Source organism: Chionomys nivalis, chromosome 10 (genome assembly GCF_950005125.1).
Source record: "Chionomys nivalis chromosome 10, mChiNiv1.1, whole genome shotgun sequence".
Classification (NCBI taxonomy): Eukaryota; Metazoa; Chordata; class Mammalia; order Rodentia; family Cricetidae; genus Chionomys; species Chionomys nivalis.
In genome coordinates, this window is record NC_080095.1 from 10,365,409 (window position 1) to 10,379,694 (window position 14,286).

Sequence of the window (14,286 nt, forward strand, 5' to 3'; positions counted from 1 at the left end):
GGTCTCTTATACTATTTATGCCCATGTAAAGTGTGTCTAGCCTCTTTTCTGGTAATTCATATTCCTATCTCATCAAAGGAATTTTACACAGATGCAGGTGTGATCCTAACCATAATCCACTTCAGGAAGCCGTGTCCAGAAGAGACAGAGGGACAGACAGAGCTAATATTTAGAAACTCAGATGTGTGTGGAGCTTTTCTATTTCACACTGATCCTAAAGAGACATGACAGTGTGGAAACACATGTTCCATGCATATGATGAAAAGAGACTAAAGTAAAGTGTGGTGAATCCCTAACAATGAAAATATATATACACGGAGTTACATTAATGCTTCAATTTCTATAAGTGTCATCAGTGGATGTAATGCTTTATATCTGCTCTGAGTACTGCCTTCTGCCCAGGTCCAACTACAGAGGCTGTTATGGCAGGAAGATATGCAAATAAGTCTTCTTTGTGCCCATAAAATCCAGCCCCTCCCTGACCCTGCAGCTCTGGCAGAGGAGACAAGCCCAGTAAGGGTTCAGCATTGAAAACGGGACACTCACCATGGATTTAGGGCTGATATTGGTTTCCTTTGTTCTTATTTTAAAAGGTAATTCATAAAGATGAGATGCTGTATGTTGTGTGACCATGAGAAAGAAAATATGTCTTCTGTGTCAGTTTTATAACCAGAATTCTTTGTGTAAACAGGTGGACAATGTGAGATGCAATTGCTGGAGTCTGGGGGAGGCTTAGTGCAGCCTGGAAAGTCCCTGAAACTCTCCTGTGCAGCCTCTGGATTCACCTTCAGTAGCTACTGGATGATTTGGGTTCGCCATGCTCCAGGCAAGGCGCTGGAGTGGATCACACACATTAATCCAGATGGTGGTAGCACCTGGTATATGGACGCTGTGAAGGGCCGGTTCACGTTCTCCAGAGACAATGCCAAGAACACTCTGTACCTGGAAATGAACAGTTTGAGATCTGAGGACACAGCCATGTATTACTGTGCAAGAGACACAGTGAGTGAATGTTACTGTGAGCTCAGACAAAAACACTGCTGTGGGGAACACTGGACCAGCTGGGGACGCAGAGAGCACTTAGAGATCTGGGTCACAAAAGAGCCTGCTTAGAGAAGCATGGAAGACTGAACTTCTCTGTGCCTGCACTGTCTCCTCTTATCACACTTAGAGATTTTCTCAACAGGTATGGTGAGTAGTAATCCTTGAATGTCCAAATGATTATTAAATTTCTGGTTCCAGTTGTGCGTTTATTTATTATAGTGTTTCTCCATGTTTCCCTTTATCTCTTTCTATCTCCCTATTTCTGCCTATGTTTCACTCTGTCTCTCTCTCTCTCTCAATCTTTCTTTCTTGCTCTTCTCCGTGTGTGTGTGTGTGCGTGTGTGTGTGTATGCTGACACATGATGAATTTCTCTAACAATCTGTATTACTTGTTTTGAGACCATTTCTCTCACCTGGCCTGGATCTCAACGACTGTATAGTCTGGTTGGCCAATGAGTCCCAGTGATGGCTTTGTCTCCACATTCCCTATATGGTGTACCTGGTTGAATGTCACACCCATTTCTTTATTTAATTGTGGATTTTGATTTCTGTGTTCAAGACCCACTGATGGGTTCTTGTGTTGCAAAAACTTGTTTTTCACAGCCCAATTATAGTTTTTTTTTTTAAAAAACTGAGGATGTGTTTTTACCTGAACAAAATGCAGATCATCACACAGAGCAAAATGTTCCTGAAGTTCCTGAAGAAGGCAAAGAAGGAGATAAACCCTAGAAGAGGCAGGAATCTGAGAACCACATGTGAGTCTAGAGGACCCTGGGCCATCTGTTTGTCTCCATGAGCACTACACTACCCATACAGAAGCATAAACCCCTAATTAACACAGTGTATTTTAAAAAAATTTCTCATTCAATGCTGTGATTTATCCCAATGATATACTTCTTGTGTAGTTTATATGAGACCTTGATTCAAATGGTAATATTTCAAAAGAGATTTATCATTTTGATTAATAAATACTGTGTTTGAAACATCACTACTCCCTGTTAAATGTTATAACATGATTTCAGTCATCCAAGAGAACAGTTTGTTTTTTTTCTTTTCAAGAAAAACTGCTTTCTTCCACTTCTCTAAGTTTTGAGTCAGGAAGTTAATAGATAACACTGGGAACCCAAGGTTGAGAGGTGATGTCATCATGAACACACATTGCTCTGCCCTCCATTCTCTCATTGGGATACTTCACTTGACCAGTACATGTGGGCAGAACAGGTTGCGTAAAGCTGATATTTTTAATAACCACAGAAATGGATCTTAAACCCAAAAGAATTGGTTGCCTGTAACTAATGATATGAGTTTCATTTACCCAAGGAAAGAATAAGACTGAGTGTTATTGTAATGGAGGAAAAGGAATGTCTGTGCTATGGAAATGGGAATGTGGTTCTACTGAGACATTATAGAAACTGGGGGGGGGGGACTTAGAGAATTACACAAGATGATGTGACCTTGCAATCTCACTTCTTGATGAGCAGAAAAAGAAGCAGAGTTGGTGCATAAAATCAGGAAAGAATGGAGGATAGAACAGAAGAGATATGAGAACTGAGAGGCCAGAAGGGTCAAAGAAGTGAGAGAAAAAGGAGAAAAGGTAGTGGGATGAATCAATGTAATCACAGTGCATTATAAATAAGCATGCTGATTTGTTTTTAAGCAGAATGAATAACAAGAGGTAGAAAAAGAACATTTTCAAATATCATATGAAGTTAATATACTTGTAAGTGTGTTTTTGGAAAAAAATTTCTCTGTTGTTGTATATCTCTCTGTGTGTATATATCTGAGTGTTGTGTGCTTGCTTCAGTGATGCAAACTTTCTCATCATCTGTAAATAGTTTGCATTAGAGAGGTTACCATAGCATCATCTGATGACAGAAACCTGCTTTGAGGTCAGGTGAGCAGCAGGGCTGGGATTCAAGGTTTGACTTCAGGTTCAGGGCTTCCCTTACCCTGAGCAAGATTCTGAAGACATTCCAGTTTCCATTCTTCCTTAAGAGCCCAATGATTCCCAAAGCATCAAATCCAGAGAACACAGCTCAACAGGACCTGTCTTTTCTTTAAGATATGTGACAGACACTGTTATTCATATGTGCAGTATGTTCTTATTTTTCTTTTTATTCAGGTGTGTGGTGTTGAACATGAGTAGTGAGATTCCAGCACAATCTGTGGTTCCACTACACAGTAGTCTTGAAAACGTAATGGAGTCCAGAATGAGAATAGGAGTCACCAGCTGAGGATATGCTTTCCATATTTCTTGTTCTCTTCCTTCTGTTTCATTGTTTGTTTATCCTCAGTACCCCAACATTCTTAAATCTATGCTCACTAAATTGATCCTTCTGTTTGTTTGGTTTTGTTTTTGTGTATTTGAGATAGGATTTCTTTTTAGCTTTGGAGCTTATCTTGGAACTAGCTCTTGTACACCACACTGGCTTCAAATTCACAGAGATTTGTCTGCCTCTGCCCCCAAAGTGCTGGGATTAAAGGCATGTGCCTCCACTGCCTGGCAGTAAATTGATCCTTTACAGAATCAGTTATAAGTTCTGGGTGTCAAGGAAGAAAAATTTGTGGTTCCTTGTAACACCCAATTTTGTGTTACACCCTCAGTACAGTTCACATGCCACTGTACCATACGCGAGTCAGGCAAGGGCCTGGAGATTGAAAGAACACACAAAGAGACCTGGACCATTCCAAAGGAGATCAGCAGAATGCCGTTTATTCAAACTTGGGGAAATCCTTGTGTACCTAGCTGTTGCACAAAGATTTAAACCCAGGCAGGTGGCAAATTACCATACCAACAATGGAGTCAATGCCCTACAGCTAATCACCAGGCAGGACAGGGGGAGCACAGGAACAAACAGCATGCTTTAGTTAGCTGACCAGAAACTGTCCTCAAGATGAACCTCAGCAACAAGGGTAGACCGGGGCCCTACAGTTCCTGTTTTTTTTTTTTTTTTTTTTTGTAGTGCATAAATGCAGTCATCAAAAATTATTTTCTGTAGAAAAAATGTTATGTTTTAAAAGACTGAGCTAGGCTTGTAGCTCTGTGATAGAGTGCTTTGTCACCATGTGAAAGATCTTAAGTTTGAGAACCAAACTCACTTAAAAATAGGAATTAAGCACTTAGAAAAATATCATTTCTTGCATTCATAGTCTTAAATGAGCCACTCTCATGGCTGGAAATTGAATGGAAGTTCTCAGAGTAGGAAGTGCAGTTGGGAAGTTGTGGAGAAGGAAGGAACAAGTCTACAGGAGTTCATCTCTTGGGTTCTGCAGCAAGCAGTTCATCAAGGTCTGCAGTATCCATGACACAGGTCTAAATAAATACAAATTGTGAATTCTATGCACAGTAAAGACAATGTTTAGATGGCTGTGAATGTTAATTGGCTGTACTGTGCATGCATAGTACATGGTTTTCACATGTGTTTGGAGGCTAGAGTTGAATTTGTGTATATTTACCAGTTGATTTCTATCTTATTTTTGAGTAAGGATATCACAGTGAATGTGGAACACAGATATGCAGATAGTATCTTTGGATGGCAAGACTTCGAGCACCTCCAGTCACAATGCCTCTCCCCCAGTGATGGGAATATAGGATAAACAATAACACCCATCTTCCAAGCAAAGTGTTGTGAATCAATACTAGTACTGGGAGGCAGGCACTGTACAGCTGAGTCAACTCTTGAGCCCTGAATTTTATTACTATACATTGATAAATGAATTATAATCTATAAAATCAAATATATGTATTGTATAATATTTTTAATTAATATTTTAATATTATTTTTAATATTAATAACTTTTAAGAGAGAAAATGTACTGCCAATTTTGGATTTTGAAAGCATTACCTGTCTATGTGGAAATGAATGCCTCATGTCCAAGCCCTTATATGTCCTCATAAATGACCCTTAAAACTCAGACTTTTTATGGAATTCTTTTATTTGGGTAGATGGACAGGATGTGCAAAAGAAGGGAGAAAGGAAATAATTGCCAGAATATATTGTATTGAAATTTCTCACAAAAATAATTAATTATCAACAACACTGCATTTGATGGTTGGGCATCATGAAACATAGTATTAATCCATTCACTATGGAGATAGAAACAATAATGTCTCTCATAACATGGTCTATAAAGAAAGTCTAGGCCACCCAGATGACCCTGCCAAAAAAGAAGAAAGTCCTCCTCTCTACCTGTATATGGGAGAGTGTTTCTGATTGTGGGTGTGTAGGATGGGTATGGAACTGTATCTGGAAGTGGGACTCTCATACTCTTCATGTGTCTCTGTATATGTTGGAATGTGTGGCTGTATGTGGAAGGGGGACTCTGTGTGTGGCTGAGGTTGTAGTTGTAAAGCCTGCCATGTGACCTACTTCCGTAATTTCATGAGAAGAATTTTCAGTTATCCTACCTTGTGATTTTTCAATGTGATCAACACTTTGAACAAAAACATCATGGGAATTAAAGGGTTTCTGTCATGTTAACTCTCACAATCCATCATGAGGAAAATCAGGACACTAAATCTAGATAGGAACCTGAAGGTGGAAACTGAATCAGAAACTCTGATTTACCAGCCTGGTCTCCATGGTTGTTCAGGCTGCTTTCTTATACAAACCAGGAACACCTTATCATGGATGGCATCTTCAACATCAGCCTGGGGCTCTCTCACATGAGTCATTATACAAGAAAATGGTTCCCAAAGTCTTGCATGCAGACCAAAATGATGAAGGCATATTTCCCAGCTGAGGTTCTTTGTTTCATGATACCTCTATTTTATATTATGTTGATGGAATTCTAACTACAACACAAATGGACAGGCTGATATTGTCATGATAATGTGGCCCATTAAATGATTGCCATTTGTCCACCACATAGGAAAAATGACTTATGAAACACTTAAGAATAAATATCCACCTCTCAAATAGAACATAATTAAAAATAATGTGTGACTTTACCATCAACTCATTCCCTTTGCAAATGACTTTTGCTTAGTAACTTCCTTCTAGGCAGATTCACAGGAAAGAAAAACCCAGGGAACAAGAGAGTAGAGAATATAGATAGAAAATATCTCTGAAGTTACCAAAGTCAAAAATACCTGAATAAGTCAACAAAAACAAGTTCTCAAATGTAATATCAGAAATGTGTCTGTGATGTCCTTTCCCAATTTTTGTAACCACAATGAAAATACAAACAAACCCAAGATTAGACATAGTAAACATTTCTGAGAAATATTATTTTAACCTCCCAAATGTTAGAAATAAGAAGAACACAACACTCATAATGTTGTTTTTCAATCAGCATTTGCAAGGATGATTGTCTCATCTATCTTATGTTTTAGCTCCACCACCACCACTCACAGTAAACAGATTATGCACAACAAAATGAGGGACATAAAATGTGGGGTACAAGTACATAGAAAATGGTGGATGTTCTCCAGGATCTGACAGGGCAGTTTGGTTACAGCTCCTCATTTCCCTTCCCTGGTGATTTACATTACCAAGGCATGTGAAAATAGCAGGAAAGTGCCTTGTCCTCTATGGTTATCCCCACCACAAGGAAAATAGTTCCCACTGTTCAAGCATGACCTCCTTCCATGTCTTGTTATCACTATATCTTTTCCTTACTCTAGATCACTTAACCCTCAAGCCTGGCTGCATGCTACTTCTTTTCACAGGGTGTTATGAACTGCTGGATTTCTCTTCTATCACCAATGCCATAATCATAAATCCTGGGTTCTTATATGCTACAATGTGAGGACAGAGAAGGTGAGACAAAAAATGCAAAGAGAAAAGAAGACTGAAGTAAATAAAGATGTTCAAGGGAAAGTGCCCATGTAGGGTGTTCCTAATTAGGAAGGTAAATAGTGTGAGCCTAATAAGATACAAAATGTTAGTAATCAAAAAGTTATCTTCTAGATGAGGGATAAGAATAAATTGTCTCGACTGACACCAAAATAATAAATTTTAAGTAAGATTTCTTAAGTAAGATTTCTAATGACTATGAGCTCAAATTTACATCCTTAGTCTACCTTATTAATTTTCAGAGACATTCAAATGCATCAAGTAATGATACCTGCTCCAAGATCATTGAATGAATGTGGACTCACCATGAACATTCCTATCTTTTGCCTGTCATGTCTGCACAGTGTGACTCAAAAAGTTTCTTGTTTGTCAGGGATTAAAAACCCACCCAGAACCAGGAAAATGTTCCTGAGTATCCATTTCCATTTCTACTGAGAAGCACAAAGAAAAAGTCAGTCATAAAGGAAAGGAAACTTCCTGGGCTTCCTTTATCCTCTCAGGAACCACCCCCAATGAAAAGCAGCCCTCAGGCTCAGAAAGAAAGCCAAGACCTAGCTAAGAAGCCCCATCTCCTTTATACTGGAGCCTCCAGAAGAGCATGGGTGTCCTGGTGCTGCTTCTCTGCCTCTTGAATTTACCAACCTGTAATTGTTTCAGGGTTTAAAAAGAGAGAAACAGGTATATCATGTATGGAATATTTAGATGATGGTGATGTTGCTTTTCCCCAGGTGCACTGTCACAGTTTCAGGTGAAGAAATCAGAAATTGACCTAGTGCAGCAATCACAGACCCACCTGCACTGTCTCTGTGTTCTCATTAACCAGCTATCATGTACACTGGGTCCACCAGTCTCTAGGATAGGGTCTGGAGTTAATGGGAATAATATGGTATAATGAAAACACGGATTATAATTCAGTTCTCAAGTCCTCAGTAACCATCAGCAGGAACACCTCCAAGAGGCAAGTTTTCTTAAAACTGAATTCTGCAAACTGACAACACAGTCATATATTACTCTACCCGAGACACAGTGATTGAAATGCAGTGTGAACCTGTATGAAACCTTCCTACAGAGAACATGGAAACAGCAAGCAATAATAAGGGCCAACAGAGACTCACCAGTCCTATGACAAGACTTTTCAGAGTGCTGAATCAAAGCGGTGCTCAAGCCCGTGAAGGGTTGTCTTCTCAGATTCTTGGCTTGTTCTGTGTATCAGAGATATTTTCCCATTACAATCTTCTGGAACTTAGTCTGTACTAATTTTTAATGCATCTGAATATTTTTGAAGTTCTGTTTTCCCTGTAATGTTTATTTTTCTATACAGCTTGTGATCTCATATGAACAAGATAGAGAGCATCACATAGGGAAGTCCTGGCTATACTGTGGGCACTGGGATTAATCTTGAAGAGACTCAGGAGTCATTGAGAGTGGATTCCCTAGATTCACAACAGAGATTCAGTTAATTTTCCAGTTAGAGAAGAATTTAGGATTTTGGTTAGAGTCAACAGATCATGCAGGAATACCCTGGTAGGACCTATAAATCATTAACATTGATTTCCTACACTCTCTCTATCATCCTCACATGAAACATGAACATAAAATTTATCATTGATCCTGGCTATACTTCAGAAGCCTGCAAGAAGTTCTTGCCTAACATCCTGCTTAAGGTGTTCTTTAGTTTCATGACCCTTTCAGGAAATGTTGTCAAATCGCATTGTAATTTGTAGTTCTTAGGATTTATTCTGGTCTTCCCAGATTCCTGGTTTGTAATCAATTTGTTTTTGGCTAAAATAAATATGCTACCTCTCCAAGGTAATTAAGCACACTTTAAAAGTTTACAAGATTTTAATTTCATCATGTAATATACTTCTTTCTCCCTTGTTTTTTTCAAAAGAGAACTTACACTGATTCAGTTGCAAACAATTTTCTGTTTCTTCAGTGATAATCTGAGTCACAGATCCTTGATCTGAGTATCAGATGTCCCCGCTTGTGGCACCTGTAGGATTCAGGGAAAGTCTTGGGTGTTGTGGGCTATCCTCCATCACATTATTGGAACCTTCTGATTGATCTCACTGGAGAGGACCAAGTGGGTATTCAAAGCAAAGAGATAACTTTTGTCAACTCAAATGTGATGAAAATAAGGATCTGTTCTTGGTCTGCTCACATTGTCATGGAGTTCTACAGCATAGCACTCCTCCTCATTCTTTGTTCTCCACCCTCTCTAATGAGGTATTCTTTGGGCATGGAGGAGGGGACATAGATGCCCACTAGAGCTGAACACATTAACTTTTTCTAAGAAATGTGAAAAGTTATATGCCTCAGAAGTAAGCATCTCTCTACTGCAAAATAAGCTTATTTGATGAAGGCAGAGATCAGCACTAACTATGTATTTAAACATAAATATTTAGAACAAATTTACTAACATGTCCAGTTAGCAAAATGACTGAGTAGGTTCTTCTCTAAGAACTATGACCCCACCCCCCTAAAGCCTGAGGGTTTAGAGTATCAGCCATGGATTCTTTCATGTAAATTAAGCTATTTTCCGCTTGACTCCTCAAACTGTGTGTCAAGATGTCTTCAGTAAAATCATCTTTTATCTATTTCTGGTTGGAAGCCAGAGTCAATGTCAATGACTTGTTTTGTTTGTGGAGCCTTGAGCTTTTTCTTATGAGAAACCACTCATAAGGAGCCCTCTTATCCCTGACACAGAGTAGGAAATAATGCCCAGGTCTTGAAGTGCATTGAAAGGTAAAGAATATGAGCAGTCATATCACCAAGCTTTTTCTTCTATTAGTGACTGTTAAGCAAATGGGATGCGAGCTTTAATATATGGCGTAAAAGTGACACTTGAAACTTGGAATAGATTCGATGTCTCCTGAGCCACATCTTCATCTTCACATACACAATGAAGAAACATTTTATCCCATAATTGAATTTCGTGAATATGGAGAATATGACCATATAGTGATTTGGTTAAAAAAAAATAGAGGTGCTGTCAATGTGAGCCCTAATGCAAAACTACATGGCAAGTTCCTAAGACAAGAAATTGGTGAATGTTTGAATGAAGAAAGTGGTAGTATATTGAATAAACTATTCCCCATATCCTGATGTAAAGAGTGAATTCCTTCCATGACCTCCAATGCTTTCTCTGTACTCTAGTGCCTTTGCTACTCAATTCCTTGTACCACCAATCACAATCTAAATCTTGACATTTATGCTGAAACTTTGACAAATAGAATCAAAACCAAAATTCTCTAGAGAAAACTTTGTTTAGACTTGACTCCAAGTCCAACTCTATAGTGAAGTAGGGATGTATGATGGTAATGACATCACCTCTACAAATACATAGGGCTGTGTAGGTAATCTCTGATCCCTCTCCCTGAGTCCTTGTAGTTGGCCAATCACGTATCTCCTCCCAACATACTGTCACACAGATGCCCTGAGTAGGCTGTGAGCTATGTCAGTGTATAAAGAATGAATTGATTCCATTAGAGAAGTGGTATGGGATGTTGAAGATCCATCAAGTGTCACCAACATCACTCAGGGAAATTGGAACAGGGTGGGTGTGGACTTCTTATAACAAGAAGCACTAAGGGCAATGTGAATACACCATAGCATTTTGAACATGGAAGGATATCAGGAATTCTATGGGGTTCCACAAAATTAGTAATATCAAAAGTACCAGAGAATCCTGAGAACTGCCCTAAAACATATGCAGACTAACTAGAAGATGGTGGGTCTATAAAAAGGAAGATAGGTACAGTCATAGATGTCTTTATCATAACACTAAAAACCACACGCTGTTTTCTAGACTCATGCATCAATAATGTTAAGACAGTTATTTCATCTTGAAAGGAATGTTGGAAGTCAATTTTTGCCTCCTGACTTAAAAAGAAATGGCTGACCTTGTGCATAAAAATTTATCTTCCAGTCTGTTATATCCTTTCTTGGGCTATGGGATACCATAGGCTGTGGGAACTCATAGCTCTCTCACACACATGCCTGACCACTATGCAAACAAACAGGGTTCTTGTCTACTGATGAGACTACTGGATCTTTTCCTGTGACTGGTGACAACACCCCAAGGTGAGTGTTACAATTTCACACATATGTCAGTATAGAGGTTTTAATAGGAGGTAATTAACAGTGACTATTTTTTTTCTTATACTCAGGTGTGTTGCCCCAGGTGAAGCTTCAGGAGACAAGACTTAGATTGATTAAGGTCTCACGCTCATTTTCCTTCACCTGCACTGTCACTGGTTATTTAATCACGAGCCTGGGCCTGGATTTGACAGCTCTAAGGGGGGGTTCTAGAGTTGGTGAGTTACATATTAGTGGTGGTAGTGGTGGCACTGGTTATAGTCCATTCTTCAAGGGCTAACACTTCATCATTAATGAAACATCTGAGAACCAGTTCTTCCTGAAACTTACTCTGTGACCACTGAGGATACTTCCATGTATTGTTGTGAAAGAAATGTTGTCAGAGCACTTCTGAGTGAGCACAGGCACAAAATTTCTTTCAGAGGAACTTATCACCAGGAGGGCACAATCAGTAGACAATAAAGCCAAGGATTCAAATTCAGAACAGACATGAGGAAAAAACTAGGGATTTTACTCTACTCTTTTTTCTCATATTGTTTAGGACTGGTTAAAACAGAATATAATTGCAGCTAATGGCTTTGTGCATGCTTTCTCTTATGAGATAGGACATACTTAACAGAATTTGTGCACACACAGATGCATCAGACTGTGCAGTCATGTTTTTCATTGATGCTTAAGATGTGATAACTTACTGATATGACGAGGTCAGTTTAATTTCAAGCAAATGTTCCAGCAAGAAATTTGTATGTGCACCCAAAATTAAGAGAAATGTGAATAAAAAGCTGAACATAGTTTCACATAACACATCATGGCCAGAGAGAAAAGATGCCTAAGTCTATGCCTGTGTTCTGATATATACAAATATCAAATACACATTCATCATGCATCATAGACATCTGTGATCCAACTATGTATCTACCAATTACAAATATTTAGTAACACAGTTATCCATCTACCTGCATAACATCTTTCTATCATATATCTATGTACCAACTGACATGACATTCACCTGTCTATATTAACTGACTTAATAAGATGGGAGCAGAACTGAGTTTACTATATAAAAACTGATGTTTCCATATGTGAGTAAACACATGAGAAACATTGAATTATTGTTACTACTGTGTTAAAATTTTATCATTACCCTTTAATAGTTCCTGTTCTACATTTCTTCCCTGTGTGAAGCTTAAACTTCATTTTAGGGGACTTTCCATCACACTCTACAAGTTACTACTACTGAGCTCAGGCTGTACATTGAAGTTACAGAGACTTCCCTTCTGCATAAAATTGTAATAATTAATCTTGGTTTTCAACTTGAAAGGATTTGAAATTAACTAATTTGTTGTCTACTAGGGATTCCCGTGAGGAACTTTTTGCTTTTTTATTATATTTTTTGTAAACTCCACACAGAGAATATAATTTATATCATGTTTATCCCTACCTCTCCCATCTCCAATGCCAACTTCACCACAATCCTTCTATCATTCCTTGCGTCTTCTTGATCATATTATTTTAGAAATGTCCTACTTAGATGAGTGTGGTCAGCACTGTTAGATAACAGACTAGATAAAAGCACATGAAAGAAAGGAATCTAACTTTTTATCTTTTTGTTTTCATTCCTGGCAAGTTCATCTATCCTTAACTGCAGCATTCATGCCCAGATATAAAACATACAGTGAAAACCAGTAGTTCTCAAGGAATCCTGAAGGATTTTTGTAGTGAGATTGGAGCTGTTCGGGTACCTGAATTGTAGTCTGAAAAATTAACAGATTCCCATTTTCTCCAGTGTGAGACTCTTCTTTTGTACTACTCAGACCATATTCTGTAAGGAATTTCATTAAACTCTTTTTATATATCCTTTCCACTACTTTGGAAAAACCTGACTACATTAGAAAGCCCTGTGATCACCGCTTGCTATTTTTTCTTCTCATCAATCAAATGACAGTCATCCTCCTCTTCAGTTCTTTCTGTTTTTTTTTTTTTTTCTGGATCAGGACATTTCTGCTCAATGTAGAGTCCATAAGATGATAAAAAATCAGAATTTCTTGCTTTCTGTAAGGCTGTATTATTTCATAATACATATGTACACATATACAAAAACACACTTGCATCAATTTTATTAATCCATTCTTTCTATGATCAATATGAATGTCATTCCTATGTGTTACCTATAGTAAATATTTCTACTATGAATAAGAGACTGTGGACATCTGAGACACTATTCAACACTCATTCATCTTCTTCTTCATAATTAAGGATAATAGAAACCAACTCCTTTAAGTTCCTGTTGTACTGACTTTCTGTCATAATGAACTGTGCTGTTGAAGTTTGACACAAAATAAATCTGTTCCCCTTCTCATTGATTTTCTCAGGAAATTTTATAACCACAAATGGAAACAAAGAAAAATTTTATTTGAGACTTTTAGGAGGGAGTGTTGCCTGTTTGCCCTTAGCAGCATAATCTACAAAGATAATGAAGTTTAAATTCAGCTTTGCACTTCTGTTCCCTGGTGGTTTATATTATCAAGAATCAGAACAAAGACCTTCATCTCCTACAAACTTTCTATACTGATCCTCAACTCAAGGTACTCAATTCCCCATGTATAAGCATGTTCTTCTCTTCACTACTTGCCAGCATCTCAGTTCTGTCATTTTTATTACCTCAGTTAACATAAACCTCAGGCCTGGTGGCATGCTACTGCTTTTTATGAAGTGTTATTTCCTGGTGTAGAAGTTTCTTCTGGTTGTGTTTTGTTTTCATTGGTTAATGAATAAAGAAACTGCCTTGGCCTAATAGACAGGGTGGAACTTAGGAAGGTGGAGAAAACAAAACTGAATGCTGGGAGGAAGAAGGGCAGATTCAGAGAAGCCATGGATCTTCTTCCGGAGATGTACGCCGGTTAGAATCTCAGAAGATGAGAGATCCTGTGGATTGCCTCCAGGCAAATATGGTTTCATGAATGAAGGCCTCTTGAAAGGTCACCATCAACACCCTCAAAAATTTACTTCTTCCAACTGCTGACTGAGATAAACCTAGCACACAGGATACACCATGAAACACCTGAGTAACAGTGCCCCCAATTAGCATGAAGCAGTATGGATAAATCTCTTCCCATATTTCCAAATATCATTTATATGTTCATTTACATTTACAGAGGGATATGATATAGATATAAATAATTTGCATTGGTATGGATCTTGTTTTATTGATCCAATTTTAAGGTCTATTTTGTTATATGTATATTTCTGCTCTTGATTAAGGTATTGTGATTGTATAGTTCATTCAAAATGTAATGTATATAAAAATAAGTAATAGATAATCTATAATAGTCATTTGTAGTCATGT

At 38.1% G+C, this 14,286-nt stretch overlaps 1 gene segment (V, D, J or C); it reads left to right on the forward strand.

Annotated features, from left to right (window-relative positions):
- Window positions 1-547: 547 nt before the first annotated feature.
- LOC130882807 (immunoglobulin heavy variable 3-74-like) overlaps window positions 548-14,286 on the forward strand; it is a 28,556-nt gene continuing 14,817 nt past the window's right edge. The window contains 2 exon segments of the V gene segment in view: window positions 548-593; window positions 692-1,002. Of these exon segments, the coding sequence occupies window positions 548-593; window positions 692-1,002 (357 nt within the window).